The 22326-nt window shown below is 27.4% G+C and overlaps 5 protein-coding genes across 5 annotated transcripts; 1 reads left to right on the top strand and 4 right to left on the bottom strand.

The window, feature by feature from the left end:
• Positions 1-1537: 1537 nt before the first annotated feature.
• On the bottom strand, positions 1538-4282 carry GO595_005232 (condensin-2 complex subunit g2; the record flags this gene model as incomplete). Its single annotated transcript, XM_067918452.1, has 1 exon — positions 1538-4282. One exon carries the CDS (start codon positions 4280-4282, stop codon positions 1538-1540), a length of 2745 nt encoding a protein of 914 aa, XP_067774588.1.
• Positions 4283-10242: 5960 nt separating this feature from the next.
• GO595_005231 (Casein kinase II regulatory subunit family protein) lies at positions 10243-10593 on the top strand (the record flags this gene model as incomplete). Its single annotated transcript, XM_067918451.1, has 1 exon — positions 10243-10593. The coding sequence occupies one exon, from the start codon at positions 10243-10245 to the stop codon at positions 10591-10593; it is 351 nt and encodes a 116-aa protein (XP_067774587.1).
• Positions 10594-10870: 277 nt separating this feature from the next.
• Positions 10871-11485, bottom strand: GO595_005230 (GTP-binding protein YPT6; the record flags this gene model as incomplete). The annotated part of the gene is made up of 1 exon (XM_067918450.1): positions 10871-11485. The coding sequence occupies one exon, from the start codon at positions 11483-11485 to the stop codon at positions 10871-10873; it is 615 nt and encodes a 204-aa protein (XP_067774586.1).
• A 1133-nt stretch (positions 11486-12618) lies between these two features.
• GO595_005229 (glycosyl hydrolase) lies at positions 12619-15294 on the bottom strand (the record flags this gene model as incomplete). The annotated part of the gene is made up of 1 exon (XM_067918449.1): positions 12619-15294. One exon carries the CDS (start codon positions 15292-15294, stop codon positions 12619-12621), a length of 2676 nt encoding a protein of 891 aa, XP_067774585.1.
• Positions 15295-16790: 1496 nt separating this feature from the next.
• Positions 16791-18485, bottom strand: GO595_005228 (dnaJ-like subfamily C member 16-like; the record flags this gene model as incomplete). The annotated part of the gene is made up of 1 exon (XM_067918448.1): positions 16791-18485. The coding sequence occupies one exon, from the start codon at positions 18483-18485 to the stop codon at positions 16791-16793; it is 1695 nt and encodes a 564-aa protein (XP_067774584.1).
• Between the last annotated feature and the right edge of the window lie 3841 nt (positions 18486-22326).

Below are 22326 nucleotides of genomic sequence, written 5' to 3'. Positions count from 1 at the left end.
GAATGATTGGGAACTCCACAAAAAATTAATTAAAGAAGGAGTTAATCCAAATGAAATTGCAAAAATCATTCGAAATGATGAAATCGATAAACTTCAAGAAATATCATCACAAACAAATTTTGATTTTAATCAAAAAATAGAACCATCGCTTTATGAAAGATGTTCATTTAATAATATTAAAATTCAACCATCACTATATGCAAATCATTCATTTATTAATGTTACATTAATTGATTATGCAGCATTTTTTTCTTCAGTAAAATGTTTTAAATATTTACTTATGAATGGAGCAAATGTAGAAAACACAGGTAAATACGCTGTTGCAGGTGGAAATGAAGAAATCATTCATTTATGTGAGCAAAATCATTCATCATTTGAAGATGCATATGAAACAGCAATTGAATTTCATCGAAATGATATCTTTAAATATATTTATGAAAACAAATTAGAAAAAATGAAAGAAAATATAGATATTTTAGGTTATTTTTGTGTTAAAAGTGGAAATTATAAAATTCTTTCATTTTTGGAAAAAGAAATAAATATTAGTAAACATATAAATGAATCAGCAGAAATAGGAAACTTATATTTGGTTAAACATTTTCTTCTAAATAACCAAATTCCTAATAATATTTTAGTTTTCTCTGTATTATCAGGAAATTTTGAACTTGTTAAATATATTCTCGAGCAAAAAGGAATCGATATAAATGAAAATAATTTTAATTTGTTTTGTTTGGATTTTCTTTATATAATTGGAGATATTAAAATGATATTTAAAAATTATTTCAAATATTTAAAACAGCACTTTTGATCGCATCAGAAAAAGGTCATACAGAAATAGTTAAATTACTTCTTGAACAAAAAGGAATTGATATTAATGCTAAAAATATTTAATTGTTTTATTTTGGATTTATTTTAATAATTTTATATTTCAAAATAATATTTGGAAATTATTTAAATTATTTAATACAGCACTTATTTTAGCATCAGAAAAAGGTCATACAGAAATAGTTAAATTACTACTTGATCTAAAAATATTCAATATTAATGATCAAAATATTAATTTGTTTTATTTAAAACATGTTTTATTAATTTTATATTTCAAAATAATATTTGGAAATTATTTAAATTATTTAATACAGCACTTATGAAAGCATCAGAAAAAGTCATACAGAAACAGTTAAATTACTTCTTGAACAAAAAGGAATTGATATTAATGCTAAAGATATGTTTTCGTTAAACTTTTTTATGTTTCAAAATTTTTTTTTTGGTAATTATTTAAATCATATCATTCAGCACTTATGTTTGCATCTTCGAAAAATCAAACAGAAATAGTAAAATTATTACAATATTTTGAGAATAAAAAATGATAACATAAAAAAAAAATTTAACCATTTAAAAACAAACAAAATCCATATTTATATAAATTGTGCAATTTTTGTGTTCATATTTGTTAAATCCAACCATACATACAACAATATATATACATAACATAACAATTGTATTGAAAACGACAAATGAAAATATTTATATAAAAAATTTATTCATTTGACAATTTAACAATAGTTTCATTTATAAGATTTCTTAAACTCTTAATTGATTTAATTGATTTATCCTCATCTTCATCATCTATATCTTCTTCCTCTTCTTTTCTTTCTTCTTCATTTGAGAAGACATCTGTAAGTGTATCTATTAGCCATGGCAATGATTTCTTTTTGAGTTGTATTTTAGCTAAAGAATTAATTAAATGTTTCACAATATCAATTGAAACATCAGTTTTAGCTTCATTTACCATTTTCAAAATAATTGGATGTGCAGGATGTACTTCATCTTTAGTTTGAGGTGCATCTACAGCAATACTCAAACAGATTTTTGCTAAGCATTCATATGCAAGATTATATACATTAACTCCATAACCATTTTCTATTTCAATAGCATTTATATAAACACTTAAAATAGAGAAAAATGGTTCTCCATCATATACATGTAAAGATAACATATCCGCAAAAAGAGTCATTAAAGTTTTCAACACTTGAAAAGGTAATGATTCTTCATCATTTAATGTTTCTTCATTATATACACTTAAAATTCCTGGAACAAAAAGTTCAAATATTGATTTATGAATAATATGTATTGATGTTTCAAATAGTTCGGGATTTTTTTCTTGTAATACTTGAATTGCTAAATGGACTCTAAGCGCAATAGATAATTCTATTATTTGTATTAAACATTGACCTGGAAGTTCATTCGCAATTCTTTCAGAGTTTTGACTAATTCTTTCGATTTCTTCTTCAGGTGAAATTTCGGAATTTTCATCATTATCAAATAAAATTGAAATATTTTCATTCCATTCGAATGGAATATTTAATTTTAATAAAAGAATAGGAACAAACTTATTTAAACTACTTAATAATTCTTGAATTATATCTGATTGAGAAATAACAATTTTCCTAAGTTCTGAATGTGCAAAAATAAATGATAAAAATCGAATTGAACGTATTAATTCATCGATATTTGTTTCATTTTCATTTAATGTTACAGTATCTGAAATAACTTTCACTAAATTTGGAAAATATGTTTGAATTGTTTTCCATTTAACTAAACATCTAAGTGCATCTGACCATGCATCATTATCATTCGATTGTAAATATTCAAGTACCATATTATCTTCACCAGAAGCAGGTTGAAATAATGATAAAAACCTAAAAAGAAATGAATGTAATTCAGGATTCAACTTTGTTAATAACATTTGAGGATTTAAATTAGGAAAAGTTCGATTCCTCATTTCAGTGAGTTGTTCAGAATCTTTAACACGTGCAGCAACTGCTTCCATTGTTGATGATATAATAACCCATATTGCGCATTCTGGTTTCAATTCTTGTTTTTCTAAATCATCAACATCTTCAAATGGAGGAAGAACCATTTCTGTATCAGTATCAACTAATTTAACACTTGGAAGTTTAGGATTTTGACCCTTCATAACTTTATCAGACCAAAAATACGCAAAACGTAAAAAACATAAAATTTCATCAACAGAAACATATTTTGGAAGACACTTATAAAACTTTTCGGCTGCAGAAAGACTTTTTCGCATTAAAAAAAGACATCTAGCAACTCTTCTTGTATTTATAGCATGTTCTTTTTTCTTGTCTATAGGCGGAGGGAAAAGTGATGGATGTAAAAGTTGACAAATTGCTTCGGAACATTTAGCAGTATCAAATTTCATTCTATAAATTAAATGGTCGATATGAACCAATTTAAAAATGTTAATATTATCAAATGGATTAATTGTTGTAAGTAATTTAATGAATTGAATTCTTACGGATTCAACAGGATCATGTAAAAGATATCCAAGATTTGGTAAATATTGAACAATGCTTTCAATGCTTTCAGCACGTTGTAAAAGAAAATCAAGTCCTTCTAAAACTGCGCATCGTACAGCTGATGATGACCCATCAAAACATAATTCAGTTGATAAGTATTTGATAAATTCTGTTCGAGGTTGAGGTGGAATTAAATCCCACCATTCATAAAGTATTCGACATGTTGATTTAGCAGCTTCACAACGAACTTTCGGACTTTCATCGGATAATGATGATTGAATTTCTTCAATTTGAGTTTCAAGAAGTGAAAGATTTTTGTCAGAAGAAAATTTTGGTGATTGAAGTGGAAATGCTGAAACAAATAACATAAGAGTATTTTGTCGGACAATTGGATTGGCTGCATGAAGATATCGAAATACGACAGGTTCATATAGGTGTACCATTGATTTACTGAGTTGATTACGTAATCGCCGTTTGGAATGAAAAGCATTTAAAAACATTCTACAGTTTTTGGCGAAACTTGGTGAGGCTGATAATATTGATGAGTCTATTATATCTTTTAGAAGCCCTGTTTCTATTGTGGCTTTTTCATTGGAATTTGCTGCAAGCCATGAATTAACTATAACATCACCAATTGTTGTAGATGCCTCGGTGTTAGCTACTTGAAGTGCTTGCTTTATTGCTAATGTAATTTCACTGATCCGAAATAAAGAATAAAGAACAACAGTCGAAAGAAACTTCCTTGATTTATCTGCTTTCAGAAAATTCGGAGATAAAAAACATTTGTCAATTGACTTGTTTAATGATCCTGCTTCTGGTAAATTAAGTTTTTCTCCAACATTTTTCTTATATAGTTTAATCGCATTATTTACATCTTTTGATTTTGCTGTTTTTAGTAGGGCTGCTTTGAAGGCATTATTTGTTTCGTTGTATTTGGTTTGCTCTGTTTCTTCGGAATTCATTGGTTATTAATTAATAAACGGCCTATATCAAATTATAAACGTTCTTTGTCAAATAAACGTTTTGAATTTGAACTCACCCACAGTATATTTGAGCGCACATAGATGTAATCGTTCAATAAAAAAAGCATTTCATTAGTATCATTTTCTTCTGTTTATTTAATAAAATAAACAGAAAATGTCAATTTTTTCTCACTCTCAAATACTATATTTTCGTACTACAAATTCATCTATTGGTAACACTATGAAAAAAGATATAAATTTTCAATTTTTCAACTTAAAGAATCAACACCATATAATAATATTATTATTATTTCAAACAAAATATCATATATAAATGGAATTCAAAAAATATAAATATGAAATTGTAATAGGTATATTTTTATTTATTAACAAAACGAAAGTCTTATATTGAAATATTTTGATTTTTATACATTAACATCTTTAACAAATGAATTCTTTATTAAATTCTGGTGAAAGTTTCTTCTTTGAAATCATTTGCAAATGGATCTTCGTCAATATTCGTGATCGATATTCCATTATTAAATGAAGTTATTTCATTAGAATTTTTGTTTTCATAACTAATTACTGATTCTTCTGATAAAACTTTGTTTCGATTTCGAATATAAATGAATACAAAAATAAATATCGTAATAATAACAACAAGTCCAATGATGATGCCAATGATAATATAAATATTATTATTGTTGTTATTATTGTTAATATTCTCATCTTGATAATATATTGAAAAGAAATTAGAATAAAAACTATAATAAGAAGAATATATAACAACTGTATATTCATAAAATATAAGTTGTGAAACAATTATTGTACTCATTGAACCTGTTATCCATAATGTGTTTGTATTCGTTAGAAATGATAATTTAATAGATAACGTTTGCGTATATGAAAATATTAAAGTTAAAGTATAAGAATGAGAAATAGAATAATAAACAGTTAATGTGTTTTGTATAAATGTATTTGATTTAGTGAAAGTATTTGATTTAGTAAATGTATTTGACTGTGAAAATGTGTTTGATTTAGTAAATGTATTTGATTGACTAAATGTATTTGATTTAGTAAATGTATTTGACTGTGAAAATGTGTTTGATTTAGTAAATGTATTTGATTGACTAAATGTATTTGATTTAGTAAATGTATTTGACTGTGAAAATGTGTTTGATTTAGTAAATGTATTTGATTGACTAAATGTATTTGATTTAGTGAATGTATTTGACTGTGAAAATGTGTTTGATTTAGTAAATGTATTTGATTGACTAAATGTATTTGACTGTGAAAATGTATTTGATTTAGTAAATGTATTTGATTGACTAAATGTATTCGATTTTGGAAATGTAAGTGATGATGTAAATGGTTTAGATGGTGTTAACTCTAATGTTGGCATTGGTGAGCATCCAGCAATAATTGATCCTTTCTTAACTTGCAAATCGCAAAATGTATCATCAACATATGTCGATAATGTCATAATTGTTGTAAGTGTAGTTTCATCAAATACTCTATCACCAATGCTAGTTGGATTTGTTTTTCCATAATAATAAAAACATTTGAGATTTGTACAGTGTGTGAACACAGTATCGCTAATCGAATCGATTCGACCTCTAATAAAAATAGTTTCTAATTTTTCACAATATATAAAAGCAGAGATCTCAATGGTATTAACTGAAGATGGAACTATGATTTCCTTTAGTGATTTGCACTGAGAAAATATACAAGCGCCAAGATTTCGTAGGTTTTCTCCAAGGTAAACATCTACTAAATTTGGACAGCTATTTAAAATATTTACGCCTATTGTTCGAACATTTTTACCCATTTTAAATGAAATCAAATTTGGACATGAAATAAACGCATTATTGCCAATGGTTTCAACTGAGTCACCTATGACAACAGTTTCTAATAAAGGCCATTCCATAAATGAAGTAGATGGAATAGAAGTAACTGAATAAACAAGAAGATGAATCGTTGAATCACAATAATCTTGTGTGAAATCAGTCGTTTTTTGGATCGTGAGAGTATTATTATAGGAAGAAAACACTTGACATGTGTGAGAAAAAAGTAACAAAATAAATGGGAATTTTTTTATTTTAATAATTTCTTTAATTGCTGCAAAACATGTGAACCGCTTTAATAAAATAAATTTCTTGAACAAAAAAAAGATTTCAAAAACGAAGCATGTGATACTGATTGCAAATTGAATCAATAAAACAATCTCGATAATATAATTGGAATCTTTTTTCATATATAAATATTTGTTTTCGAATAAAGTAAGAAATGATTGAGTTTGATTTTCAATTTGAACATTGGAATGAGTTACATTCATAGGCAAAGATACAGAAAAATTGATCTTTCTGAGATAAATACATGAAGGTATTATTAAAAATATGGAAAATGATTGCAACATGTTGCCAAAAAGGAAGTTCTGTTATGAAACTCAGTAAACTATTTAAAAACATTTTTCAGTTGTTTTTTGAATGCGGTTAATGTTGCCCATAATTGAGAGACCAACCGTTTCCCCTCAAATAAAGCAAAAAGAGTCAAAATGCAGGTTTCATAATTGGAATCAAGGTTCATAAGTAATTGTAGTAAATAGATACTCTACTAAATTGAGAATAAGGAATTTTTCAGCATCTTAGGAAACAAATTTGATTTCAAGTTTGAACATTATGTGGCATTTTCACAGCAGTAAAGATATTGTTTTAGGAACTCTGATCGATTTGTGATAAATGTATGAGGATATTATCAAAATAATCGAAAATGATTGTGAACACAACAAGAATAAAACAGATATTTTTATTTATAGACAATTTATATAAAACCTTTAATGGGAAGAAATTAAACATGCTCACTTTTTAATTTTTTAACATTTTCTAATCAAACAAAACGCATTATAATGCTTAACAATGTATACATTCTTGATGAGCTTGGAATCATTCAAATAAACGCCAAATATTATTTTGAAACTTGACCAAAAAATTAGAAAAAACATCAAATTTAATAAACAAACATCTCTCATATTAATAGTAATTCCTTCTTGATCAAGAAGTAATCGCACAATTTCAACTCGTCCATTATTAGATGAAACCATTAGTGCTGACCAAAATAAAATGAATAAATTCCAAATATAATTTTGAAATTGTAAAAATTTAAGTTAAACATTATTATAACTATAAAAACATCTTTTGCATTTATATCAATTCCTTCTTGTTCAAGAAGTAATTTAACAACTTCAGGTTGATCATTTTCAGATGCACATAAAAGAGCTGTCCGAAATCATTTAAATAATTTCCAAAAATTTTCATAAAATTTTAAATTGTTGAATTAAATTTTAATAAATTAAAATGTACATCAACAGTATTTATATTAATTCCTTTTTGTTCTAATAATAATTTTACTATTTCTATATGTCCTTTATAAGATGCATATAAAAGTGCTGACCAATAAAATATGAACATATTCCAAATAAAATTTATAAACCCAATATTTAAAAATTTAATATTGAAAATATATATGAAATATCTGTTTCATTTAGTTCAATTAATTTTTGGTTAACAAGTAATTTAACTATTTCATAATTACCGGATTCAGTTGCACACATTAAAGCTGTTTTATATCACGAAAACAAATTCCAATTCTTACAAGAAAACATCAAGATTTTGAATTAAATATTATTTTTCGCATTTATATCAATTCCTTTTTGCTCAAGAAGTAATTGAGCAATTGCAACATGTCCATTTTCAGATACACACATAAGAGCATTCCAATATTAATTAAATAAATTCCAAATATTATTTTAATACCCAAAATCTTTAAACTAAACATTAAAAAACATAAAAATTGATATTTTTTATATTAATATCTATTATTTTTTGTTCAAGAAGATATTTTGTAATCCTTGTATATCCTTCCCAACATGACATTATAAGAGCTGTTTCAAATCATTTGATTAAATTCCAAATATAATACTAAAACATAAAATCATAAAAATTAACTTTTAATAACTTAAAAATATATCTCTTGCATTAACATTTATACCTTTTTGTTCTAAAAGTAATCTTGCAATTTCAGTATAACCATTTTCAGATGCACACATAAGTGCAGTTCTAAATAATATGAATAAATACCAAATATAATTATCATATATTAAAACATTTTAATTAACATTAAATAAAATAAAAATATATCTTTAGAATTAGGATTTATTCCTCTATATTCAAGAAGTAATTTAACAATTTTCGTATAACCATTTTCAGATGCGACCATTAAAGCAGTCCAAAATGATTTAAACAAATTCCAAATATTATATTATAATAATAAACAAAAAAATTAAATATCATTTTTAGCATTTATATCAAAACCTTTTTGTTTTAATATATATTTTACTATTTCGATATTTCCTAATTCAATAGAATAAGCTAAAACATTTTTTGGAATTTGATATTTCTCAAGAAAATGTTTCAGTAAAAATATATTTCCGACTTTTGCTGATTCATTAATAATTGAATCATCAATTTTCATATTTTCGTTTTCTAAAAATGATAAAATTTCATAGTTATTATGAGTAATACATTTTCTTCCTAATTTATTTATATCATTGATTTCAATAAATTTGTTTTCATAAAGATAATGAAAAATATCATTTCGTTGGAATTCGATTGCTATTTCATAAACATCTTCAAAATTTATATGATTTTGTTCACATAAATGAAAAATCTCTAAGTTTCCACCTGCAATTGCATATTTGCCTGTATTTGTTACATTAGCACCATTCCTAAGTAAAAAATTAAAACATTGAACTGATCCAAAAAATGCTGCATAATCAATTAATGTGACATTTTTTTCATTAATAAAAGAACATTTTTCATATAGCGATGGTTTAATTGTTTGATTAAAATCAAAGTTTTCTTGTGATGATATTTCTTGAAGTTTTTCGATTTCATCGTTTCGTATTATTTTCGCAAGTGCATTCGGATTAATTCCTTCTGATACATACTTCTTATGAAGTTCCCAATCATTTTTAGATACTTCTTTTGTTGTTTCATAAAATTGTTGGCAAAATGGATCTTTAATAATTGAATTTGAAATTTCTTCTTTAGTTGGATAATGTGTTACATATGAAAATTTCTTAGGATCAATTAAACATTGCTCTATCATTACTTCTAATAGATAATATGATTCTTTAGTGTTTAAACCATTTAAAAATTTGGCAAATATTTCAATGATTTTGTTTATGTTTTTGTTGATTTCTTCTTCTTTTATTTCAATTGCTTTCATAAAATGAAGATAAATACCAAAATTCTTCATCTGTGAAATAAATGATGAATAAATTAATTGACTCGTAACTAAGTTAAATGAAAATGGTAATTGTGTATCAAATAAATTCATTAATAAATTAATAGAATTTTTGAAATTTTCGTCGCTTAGATTCCAAATAATATCATGAATGGTTCGAAGATATTGAATATATCTGTTTTCTAATGGTTTTTGAGTTAGTTCATCTTTTTGCATTTAGAAGTTTTTTTATATTTCGGTCAAATTGTTTACTCTCAAATATTAAAATTATTCTGAAAAAATATTATTGCCAAAAAGTTCACATATCCGAACAAACTTAGTGAATTGTCTTTCCAATGTTTCTATTCAACCAAATCATACAGAAAGACCATTACCCTAAACAAAAAACAAAAAACTTCGAATCAGATTCAAATGTCAGTTGTTCTGAATGGGTGTTGGATTTTGTCGAAAATAACAAATGGCTTTGTCCAATCGATGAAACATATATAAATGATGATTTTAATCTTTTTGGCCTTAACAGTATTGTTGATGATTATCGGAATGCGTTAAAGTTGATTCGCGGAAATTTTTTTGATTACTCGTTATCTTCAAGTGAACAAGCGAAACTAGAAAAAAAAGCAGAAATATTATATGGTCTTATCCATTCTCGATATCTCATGACTTTTCAAGGAGTCAGATTTATGCAGCAACGTTTTGAATCTGGATTATATGGATGTTGTCCAAGGGTTGGATGCAATCGACAACATCTTTTACCTATTGGTCTTTCCCCAAACCCAGGCGAATTCACAGTTAAGACATTTTGTCCTTTATGCAATGATGTATATGATACTGAATGTCAGCTTGATGGTTCTTTTTTCGGTCCATACTTTCCACACTTCTTCATTCAAGCTCTTAAAGATGATCTTCATATCGGGAAACCAAATCCAACAGAACTTTCTTTCTTGGGTATACCAATTGATGAGACAAGCGAAATGAATCGATGTAAATATGTTCATAACTTTCATTAAATAAAATGTTTTATTGATTTTTTGGTTTAATTAATTTTAAAAATGTTTGTTACTTGTTTGAAATCATTGAATATTAAAGCGCATTCTAAAAGAGAAAAAGAAATTCATCAAATGTTTTACATAAAGTATTTGCATTTATCTAACCTTTCTCGAAGTTATTTTTAATTTAATTTTTAAGAATTATACGTATATATACTTTGTTCTTACTTTTTATTCCCATTATCATAAGTTAAATTGCAAAAATTATTTTCATTGTTTATATAACTTTTATTTAAAATTAGCAACATTTTTTATGTGTTGGAGGATTTCCCTCATCTGTTTTAGGTTTTAAATCAAGTTTTTCTTCGCATATTACTGAGCCTTCAAATATTTTATTACTGCATATGGTATCGAAGATTAACTTGAAAAGATATTCGACATTATCTCCTGTTTTTGCAGAAGTAAATAAAATACCTGAGCCCAAAGAATTTGCATATTCCATTGCTTCAGTTTTAAAACTACAATTGGCTTTATCAGACTTGTTTCCTACAATAAATATAATTGGATTTGTACTATTTGTATTGTTTTGAATATCATTGATCCATTGGTCAACACTTTCAAAAGAAGCTTTTTCGGATACATCAAAAACACAAACACATGCTTGAGCATCATGATAGTAAAATGGTGAAATAGATCTATATTGTTCTTGCCCTGCAGTATCAAAAACATCAATGGCAACATTGCTTCCATTGTAGCTTTGAGTGAATCTAAAGAATGCAGCTCCCATGGTTTGTTGATAATTTCCATCGAAGAAATTATCCTTATACCTTTTAATAAGAGATGTTTTGCCGACTGCTTGATCACCAAGGAAGATTACTTTAGCCCTGTATTCAGGTCCATAGTCTGATTCCATTTTTTGTTGCACTTCATTCGCCCACTTTTTAACGTTTTATAAACGTTGGTAATTTTCAATAGAAATATTAAGAACTGTGTTTGATTTTTGAATTATGTTCCAACGTTTGTATGCTAAAGTAGCACTTTTTTCTTGAAGAATTTTTATTTTTGTGTTACACAATTTCCAGTCGCTATATTTTCTTGTACATGTGCAAAAATTTCATATAAATTCTTTTGCAAAAGTGAAAAGCTCAAAAAAAAATCAAGATGATTAATCATCTTTATTAAACTAAAAAAAAATTATTAAGCAGTTTTTATATTTTTTCTATTATGCTTTGATCTTAGTTAGCAAAATCAATGTATATAATAAATTTTTACATGATTACCAAATATTATTTAATTCTTCATAAACTTTTACAACTCTTTGAATAACAGATCCTGTACTCAAATTGTCGTTTGAAATACAAAATGATCCTTGCATGATTTCATCATAAGATTGATTTTGTGGGTTTAGATGAACGTAAATCACAATTGGTCCTGATTTGCAAAATTCAGTTGGTGGTGTAATTTTGTCATCTTCACTTGTGTATAATGTGTACCTTGGAATGCCTGGTGGAATTGATTGGCCTATGTTATTTTTGACAAATTTCATTAAAATTGAATTACCATCGACTGATTTAAGAATTCCTTCTGTTACAAATGTATGCACCATTTTTCGGAAATCATGAAATAATAAAGGAATTGACATCCTAGGATCGATTTGAATTAATTTTAGATCAACTGTTCTGATAAATATTCGTTGATAACCTGCTAAATTGAGTGCAGTTCCCTGTAAATAAGTTAATGTATGAAACAACTCTTCGATATTTACTTGTGATGGCTCTAATTTTAAAAATTTAATTTCAATATCATCTGATTTACAAAGCATACGAGGCATAGAGGTATGAAGAACTAAATTAGCGCCATCAATGATTACATAAAGAGCAGGCTGAATAGATTTTAATTTTTTGCTTGATATGATTGCGCTTTCGGCCATTTCTAGATTGACTGGGTTTGTTAGATTTTATTTCATCATTTCCAAATCTTAAAACATTTTTAAAGATCAAAATAGAAAAGAAAACATTTTTATTTATATTTAGAACAAAAAATATATTATAATTCGTTGTCAATAAAATCGAAAGTAATTTTCCAATTTTCTTTAATTGGTAGATTCACTCTATGAATAACCAATACCTCATCAATATACTCTATTTCAAACTTATTTCCATTTTCATCTTTCACTGAGATAGGTTTTCTTTCAAATCCTACAACTTTAATTCTTTCGATTTTTGCTCTATACTTATTGACGAACTCACCTTTTTCGATTTCTGTTTCGTTGTGCTTTGTATTTTTAAGGACACCATTTTCATATGTAAATATTCTATGAATGAAATCATTTTTCAAAAATTGAAATGTCATTCCATCATCCAAATACAACTCTCCCTTTGCATTTCCTTGATCATCCAATGCCACTATTAATGTAAATGGATCATTTAACATCAAATAAGTTGTTCTTCTCATCCATGTTTTAACGGGCAAAATCGAGCCACCCCTAATTAGCACAGGGGTTACCGATAGGGGCGTTTCAAAGGATTCGGCGGTTTTCTTGTTTGTTTTTTCTCTTAACGTTCTAAAATCGAACCATCTTTGCAAAGGAAGCCAAACCTTTTTTTGAGTTTGTTTTTCCTCCAGCACAGGTAATACTAAAATTGACCTCCCTACCATTACGCAATCTTCCACATCAGCAAATTTTGTTTCGTTTGGGAATTCCCACCAAATCGGTCTCACCAAAGGTTCACCCGAAACATTTGCAATTCTTGCCAATGTATACCAATAAGGGGACAACATATATCTTTCTCTTATTGCCAACTTTACTGCCTCCGAATATCCTCCTTTTAATAAGTAAGGCTCTCTTCTTTCGCTTTTATGATGCGAATGACATCTAAAGAATGGATAACACCAAGCGGCGAGTTGGAACCAACGAACGAGAAGCTCCAAACTTGGCGAGTCAAAGAATCCACCAACGTCAGCGCCCACGAAAGGCATTCCGCTTACACCCAATGAAAGAATCATTGGCAAAGAAACTCTTAAGTGTTCCCACGTCGCAGAATTATCTCCTGTCCATGTAAATGCATATTTTTGTGATCCCGCGAAAAAAGAACGTGTTAATATGAATGGTCGATCATCCATATCATCGTCACGTTTCATTAAACCATTATATGTCGAAGCGATCATTTTTTGTCCATATATATTATGAACTTCTCTATTTTCTATGTTTCCATAATGGATTAAATCACGTGGGAATGTATGATCTGGTACGCCAAAGACTGATGGCTCATTCATATCATTCCAGATATATAATGTTAATGTACTTCCTTTATAATTCTTAAAATCATATAACGTTTCCCACCATTCACATGCCCAAGGATTTAAAAAGTCAATCCATACTGATTCTCCTGGCCAACAATTCGAAACGTATTCATTACTTAATCGAGTTGTCACTAAATATTTATGTTTATATGCTTGATCAAATATTGGGTAATTATAATCAACTTTTAAATGCGGATCAATAATTGCAACAAGTTTTCTTTCAAGTGGATCAATTTCATCTTGTAATGCTTCAACATCATAAAAATTTTGAGGATGAAACGTAAAATACATTTTATCATCCGTATGATCAATGTCAAGAAAGATTGATTCGTGTGGAATTAACGCTTCATCTAATGATTGAATAACTTGACGAACTTCAGTACTACTTTCATAGCCCCATCGACTCATATGAAATCCAAATGAAAATGTTTGTGGAAGTTGTGGAAATCCTGTTATATGTAAATATTCATTTATAACTTCTTTCGGTGAAGGCCCTTCAAAGATATAAAAGTCAATAAAACTTCCTTCTGATAAAAATCGCGTGTTTAAGCCACCACGTTCTTCATTAATATCAACCCACGTTTCTGTCGGATTTGACCAAAATATTCCTGATGAACGTCGTGTTGTACGACTTAAAAGAAATGGAATACTGCCATACATTGACATCGGATTACCGATTTCATAACGATGAATGTCAACATTAAAAAGTCGAATCGGATCTGTGATTGGTTGATATTCAATTCCTTCGTTTTTACGATGCCGAATTGTAGTAAATGGTAACGTTAAGTTTAACGTGTGCTCTGGTAATCCATGAAGACGAACATTGTCACCATGCCATAAAAAGTCAAGCGCAACAGAAGTGGGCCCATTAGGAATTTTGTCTATAATGCCATTAAAATCATTGCTATCAAATAAATGTGGATATTTGGTTCGATCACGGTTAAATTCAAAAATTGCTGTGTCATCTGAATTGATAGTAACAATCTTACCAAGCCTATCAGAGATAGTCGCAAAAAATGGATTGATAGAGATAGTAACTGTTGTATCAAAACACCTGAGGAAAATATGTGTTTGATTTTGGCCATGATTAATTTGACATGTAAGTAATAATTCAGTAGAATTTATGATAGTGTTATCTTTAGCAGTGTCATAACGTTTGAATGATTCTGATTCAGTTGGTTCTATCCTAAAACGTATTCCTGATTGCAAAAAATATATAAAAAGAACAAGTTGTTTGTCATGTTTTTCATCTAAAATTAGAGCTTGGAAATAATCAGAATGGAATTCGAAGGAATTTCTTAATAATTTCCAATATTGTTTTGTAACTTCACGATTCCGATAACAGTATCCAACCTGTTCACACTGTTTATATTCTGTTTCTTCAACACAAATAATGGCTTGAAGAAACAATATAAACATTTTTTATTCTTAACGGTTATTTTTGCGTTAAAATGGTTATAAAATGGAAACAATTTTTGCATTTGAAGATCTTTCTGAGGAAGATCACCAAATTTTTACATTAAAATATTCTGGAGGTGATATAACAAATAAGGTTTGTATTTGTTCTGTTACACCTTCGTCCTGTTCATTAATATCAGCAATTACTGAAAATTTAAATTTGATGCCAATAGGATATTTTGTCATTACAACTAATGATATCACAAACCCCATTGATTATTCAAATGGAAAAGAGCCAGTTTTACAATTCGTTCGATCTATTAGGAATGAAGTTTTCAAATTTAATAATGTCACACTAATCTCGTTTGAAAGACCTGAGTTATGTACAAGAGAATGTGTTGATACAATTTTTGAACTCGTTAAACCTGAAAGAATTATTGTTCTAGATTCAATCAATCAAAAAGATTTTCATGGAGAAGTAGAAGCACCAACGTTGTTTTACCTCTCAAGAAAAAATAAAGAGAAAAAACTTCCAATTAACAATAAGGTTTTTAATATTTCCGCTGGGCTGCTTCTATTTGGAGAGATCAAAGATGTTGACGTGGAAGTATGTTGCGTTGTAGAAACATTAAACGGTGCTTCAGCCGAATCAATCAAGTTATGGGCAGATTCATTCAATGATATCATTCAAGTTGATACTGCTCAAATATCACAACATTCATTTCACATTGCCAAAATTCGCGAAGCAAACATGGGTGGTGTTTACTCATAATTATTTTTGTAAAAACATGTTTTTTATTTTTTCGTATTGACCGTTAATTTTTATTCTTTATGACAAACAAAGAAATCACAGAATTAAGAAGATTAGGAGATTATTTAATCGAACTTTTAAGATCAAACCCAGAATATTTACAAGACTCAATTAAAAATCTTGAAAATTTGTCTGATATCTTATCACAACCAATAATTACAACTGCAAATTTTAATACAAAAAATAATGTAGGTGATGAAGCATCTCTTCTTGGTATTATAAGCAACTCATTAGACAAAACACAACTTAACAATTCTGAATTTTCAGAAGAAACAATCAGAATCGCAACACGCCTAAGAAATTTCGATTGGAAAAAAAGTAGGCCGTGGAAGGAAATCCAAAGGATTTTTGGATCTAGCATTTCTTTAGCTGAACTCAAGATTCTTTCATCTAATCTTGCTAAAGATGCTCAAATCACCCAAGACAGGGATGCCAAACGTCGCAAATCAGTGATGATCAAATGGATGGATGAGAATTGGGAATTACTTTCTCCTCATCTTCACAATTATTCTTTTGACGGAAAAAATGTCATTCGAAAATCAACATAGCAATAACACTCTGTATTAATTCCTTCATTTCCTAATGTTTTTAATCACTTTTTACATTTTAAATTACATTTTTCTATCGTGCGCCAAAATGGAAATAAATCTCTGAAAAACCACTTTTTGAGTTCTCAATAGAAATTTTGAATGTGCGATAGATTTATTTAATGAATTTTTCCATCAAGAAAATCATCTTTTTCTTGTTGATCTATTTCTTCCTTTTTCTTTTCTTCTGTTTCATCGTCGGCCATTGTCTGCATTCTTTCCTTTCTTGATTTCTTATTTTCTTTTAACAATTTCTTCTCTTCATTTTCTATTTTTTCGATTTCTTCATTTTTTATATTAATTTTTTCTCTTCTGTTTTTCTTTTCTTTGTTTTTCTTATTTGCTTTTCTTAATTTTCCGATCAAGAACCAAATTAAGTCAATTGAAACAGCGCCCATGACCAATAATAATTGGAAATGTGAACGAACATAAATTATTAATCGATTAATATAATTTAATTTAAACATTTTAAAGAAATAACTTAGTTCAAAATCAAGATTAAAATCATCCGGAAGTTTAATCTTTTCATTATCTTCGATTTTATCAAAATCATTAATGAATTCTTGAAGATTATTCGGTTCATAATTATCATTGTTGATCGGAACATAATATTTTTCTTTGGTATTAATGAAAACCCATTGATTAATTGAAATGTTTAAGGATTTAAGTGATGAAGAAGAACTACTTACAAAATAGGTCGAAAATTTATATGTTGATAAAGAGCGAATTAAATCTTTAGATCCTTCCCCATAACGTACTAAACATTTGGGTGAACATTCGCTTTGGAAATTGTAACGATGCAAACGCATCATAATGGGGTACCCCAAATCAACGAGCGTGTTTTGGAGTGGTTTAATGGAAGTGAAATATGTTGGACTTGAAAGGCTGTGGCGAAACATTAAGTAAGTTGGGAAAGAATTAACTTTGTACTTGGAAAGAAGAGATTTGGCGGTTTTCGGAATTAATGCAAATGTAACATTTTTGTGGAATAAATGGGCAAGATAATTGTACTGAATGCTGGGTTGGGGTGTGGAAGCAAATTGGATGACTTTAATTGAACCCATTGAATCATTCATAAAATCATCAAATTCTTTCTCTGTATTGATAATATTCACAGAACAACTCCAATGGGAAGCAAGAAATTGTGAAATTTGACGAACTTGCGTGATTTTGTATGGAATATAATCGGAAATTTTGCCTTGCTCGGTTTTCTTGTAATAAAGAATTGTTGGCATCCCTTCAGCTCCTAGGTCCTTAGCAAGGCTAGCACTGTAAGCAACATCAATTCTGACGCATTTGCAATACTTTTGATATCTTTCTGCAAATTTTTCAAAGATTTGAAGAGTCTGTTGGCATTCAGGACATGCCATTGAACTATAAACTAAAAACAATATTTCGTTTCCATCGGAAATAAAACTTTCATAATTAACAACTGTTGCAAGTGGTGTCTTTGGTTCAATATGAATGTTATCTGATTGAGCAAAAAAGTGTTCGTCAGAGTCTGCAAATGGGTTCTCTGATTTTGATGAAGTTGTTGGTATTTCGTCAGCAATTGATCCAAAACGATCATAAAGTGCTTTCCTATCTGGATCGTTTAAAAGCTCATAAGCATCATTGATTTTCACCCACTTTGCTGTGGTATCTTCATTTTTATTTAAATCTGGATGATATTTCATTGTAAGTTTTCTAAATGAAGCTTTAATTTCTTGTCTTGTTGCTGACTTAGGAACATCGAGTATTTTGTAAGGGTCATCACCTTGTTTAAGAGTTGATAAACCGGTAACAATAAACAGAAAAAGGAGATGGAAGAGCATTATAGTACGATTATTTATAATTGAATTTATTTTCGGCCGATCAAATTTAACTTTGGAATCTTAATTTGAATCTTTTTTGTTTCTGTTTAATTTGCATAGAAGAATCAAGTGAAAATAACATTGATTTGTTAAATGGATTTCAAAACTTAAAATTTTTTTTTTTCTAAAATTGTAGCTAATCATGATTTCAAAAACCAAATAAAATTTATTTGTTAAAACATCTTCAATTTATTCACAAGAATATTTTTTACTTGCTAATTAACTTTAACATATTTATTTTAGCGAGAGTATTCCAATATTTAATTAAAAAAATTATAGTAATTAAAGGAACCATTTAAGCCGCAAAAGCAAAATAGTTTTTGATTTTAATGGATCCATTTGATGACATTATATGTATTTTGGATAAAATTATGTTAAAGCCATATGAACAAGACAAAAGTATGAAAAAAGAGATTATCGGGTTTCAATTTCTGAATGTTCAAGCTGCTCTTTTACAACATCAAAAGAAACTACAAGAACTTCAAAAAGAAAAGATCAATGAACTTCAATGTTTAAATCAAAGTGCTGCAACTATTAAAGAAAAGTTTTGTAGCGATTTTAAAGTTATTGATTCAAATCTTACAAATATATATTTACAATCAAAATGTTTATCTGAGAATAGCTCAAAACTTTCCACTGAATTTACATATATTACAGATCTTCTGGAAACAGCAACATCTATTGTTAGAAAGGCCGATACAATAATTACCTATTTAGAATGTATACAAATATTTAACTCAGATAAGGATCTAAATACCACTCTTTCCAAAATCAATAAAATATTACCAACAGAAAATACATATTTAATTGCAGAATATATATCAAAATTAATCAAAATAATTGATCTAACAGAAGGAAAATCAAATGTGGAAATTGCAAAGAATAATTTGGATGAATATAGAAAAATATTATCTAATCAACTACTCAATAAATTTAAGGAGATGCTTACACAAGATTCGTATGAATTACAAGAACTTTCTGATATTATAAAATCCCTTTCATTCTTAGGGATAGGACAAGAAGCAATTAGGGTCTATATTAATATGTTTCCTTTATTTACTCAAAAAAATTATATTGAATTACATTTTAATGAGGAAATTTTAAAGCAGCCTATAGATATTATTTATGAAAAATTTGATATATTTTGTAACGCTATTATAAAAGAATGTAGAAAGGCTTGGGAATTTATTGATGTCATATTCGATCCTGTTCAACAAGTAAAACTGAAATTGCTTCGCTGTATTTTTGGTCAACTTGTTTCAAATTTTGTTTCCGAAGTTCTTAACTACTTTATGAGAGAAAATTCGTCTGTATTTTGTATCATGATACATGAAATGTATAAAAGAACCAAAGAAATGTTGGAAGAGATATGGAGACTTGATAGTAAGCAATATTCCTCTCTTAATCTTATTGATAAAGTGTTTCGTGATTTCCAACAAATTTATGGAGAATATGAAATATGTGTGCTTCGTGAATCAATGGAAAAAATTATTGAAGAACCAATGAATCAACTCGAAAAATTAGGAAATACTAACATTATCTCAAAGTTATTAAAAAATGATGAAGTTATAGATCCTTTTTTATTATTTGATGAAACTGTATATTCTAAGATTTTGAGCATTGCTAATGAATCATGGGAAAGATGTGCTCTATTATCTCTTCCTGAAGAAATGGAGAAAAACATGATAAGCATTATAACATGTTTTCTTGACAAATCATTGTGTGTCTATATTGAGGGATTTGTGAAAAGCTGTTCTCAATATCTTATGAATTTTGATGATTGTAGATATATAGAATCATATTTAAAAATATTATTGGTGATAAACTCATCTATTTTATTACTTGAAGAAAAATATGTAAATTCATTCAAAGCTATACTTATTCATCATTCAACAGCTCATGCTAGATTTAATAGATCTAAAGCAAAATTTATTGAAAAACTTGAAAAAGAAATTGAAAAAGGATTATCAAATTGTGTCGATTTAATTATATCCAATACTCGAAAAATACTTTCTAATAAACAACAAAAAACAGACTTTCTCGACAAACAAATAGAACATAAAGCAACTAAAGCATGCAAATTATTTTGTGATTTTTTTGAGAAATTGGTAAACGAAACAAAAAACTGTATTTCTGGCGAAAATAAAATAAAGTTTTATACAATTATTGGGAAAAGAATAATCAAGGAATTAAAAGCACATTTTCTACAATATAAATACAATGCATTTGGAGTGGTAACATTAAATATTGATATACATGAATACAGTAAAACTCTTGCTTTATTAGAAATTGAAGAGTTAAACAAAGAAATCAAATCCATTCAAATTGGAATTAAAGTAATGACAATGGATCTGGAAAATATAAAAGAAAATATTTCTGAAATTCTTCCAAAATTTGCTTTTGAATTTACGAAAAAGATTTTATCACACAAAATTGGCATGAAAGAATCTTTGATAAATAACATGTTTAAGCAAAAAAATAAGTAAACTATTTTAAATTCATTTAAATTTATAAAATTTCTTTAAGAGAATATTTACAATTTATAAATTCCATTTTATAAGAATTTTATAATTTTATAAGAAAATTATTTTTTTGACAAAAATTATTATAAAAAACATTGACTCAATAATAAAAATTATAAATTTCTATTTTTTGCGCCGGCCACCAAAATTTGACCATTGGAAGCTAAAAAGTGGACACACAAATACATGTTTACTGGGAATCGATAAAAATTATGTCTTTTTGATTGCTTTACATCGGCGACCGTTTATTTGGAGACTAATAATTCAAGGCATTACCAAAAGCATAAACTCATTCATAAATACTCATAAGAGTTCAAATATAACAAAACCTTCTTAAAATAAGGTACTTTCACTTTCTTTTTTCAGATATTTGAGAGAAAAAGAAGATTGAATCAACTCAATAGAGGGAATAATATTCCACATTTTTTTAAGAAAATAGGGATAATAATGAAACAAGCTTGTAATGACAATACGGTTTCAATCAAATTTAAGATCGTAAGCCATAATTGAATTTAAAAATTTGACTATTTGAGGTTAAAAGTTTACAAATTTTTTTCGCAAATAATTTTTCATTTTTATGGAAAATCAAACTGGTGAAAAAGACATCAGTCAAAACATTCGTGACGAGTTGGAAACATTATTATTAATTAAGCAAACAATTTTTAATTTAAATAAAGAAAACATTTCTCAAGCTTCAACTTTAATATTTAACAAATTTGATGAAAATTATTCCTTACCCTTTAGCATTTTGATTATCCAAATGATACATATTTTATATATTGTGAAATCAAGTGATCTTTATTTGTATTTTAATTTTATGAAAGAAATTGAGGCGTTAGAAAAGAGTCACAAAAGCAAATATTCTTTTTTTTTGATATATTCACAAATTTTCTTCTTAATAAAAAAAAAAAAATTTGAAGCTTATTATCTTATTGAGTACTTGTTTATTAACAAAATAGTTGATTTTGAAATTTTTGAAAATCTCCACGACAAATATTTTCTTCATCATAAGCATCCCGAAGATATTAATAAATTATTGGAACATACAAAATTTGGAGATAAAATTAAAGAAAATTATGATGAACTTTCAAAAAATGATTGGGAACTTCATAAGAAGTTAATTGAAGAAGGAGTTAATCCATCAAAAATTGCGATGATAATTCGAAATGATGAAATAGAAAAACTCCAAGAAATATCATCACAAAATGAATTTGATTTTAACCAAACTATTGAGCGATCACTTTATGAAAGATACACATATATTAATCAAGAAGATGTAA

This window comes from Histomonas meleagridis, assembly GCF_020186115.1.
Source record: "Histomonas meleagridis strain 2922-C6/04-10x chromosome Unknown contig_320, whole genome shotgun sequence".
Taxonomy (NCBI): Eukaryota; Parabasalia; order Tritrichomonadida; family Dientamoebidae; genus Histomonas; species Histomonas meleagridis.
Note: the sequence above shows the minus strand (reverse complement) of the source record. Positions and strands in the feature narration are given on the sequence as shown.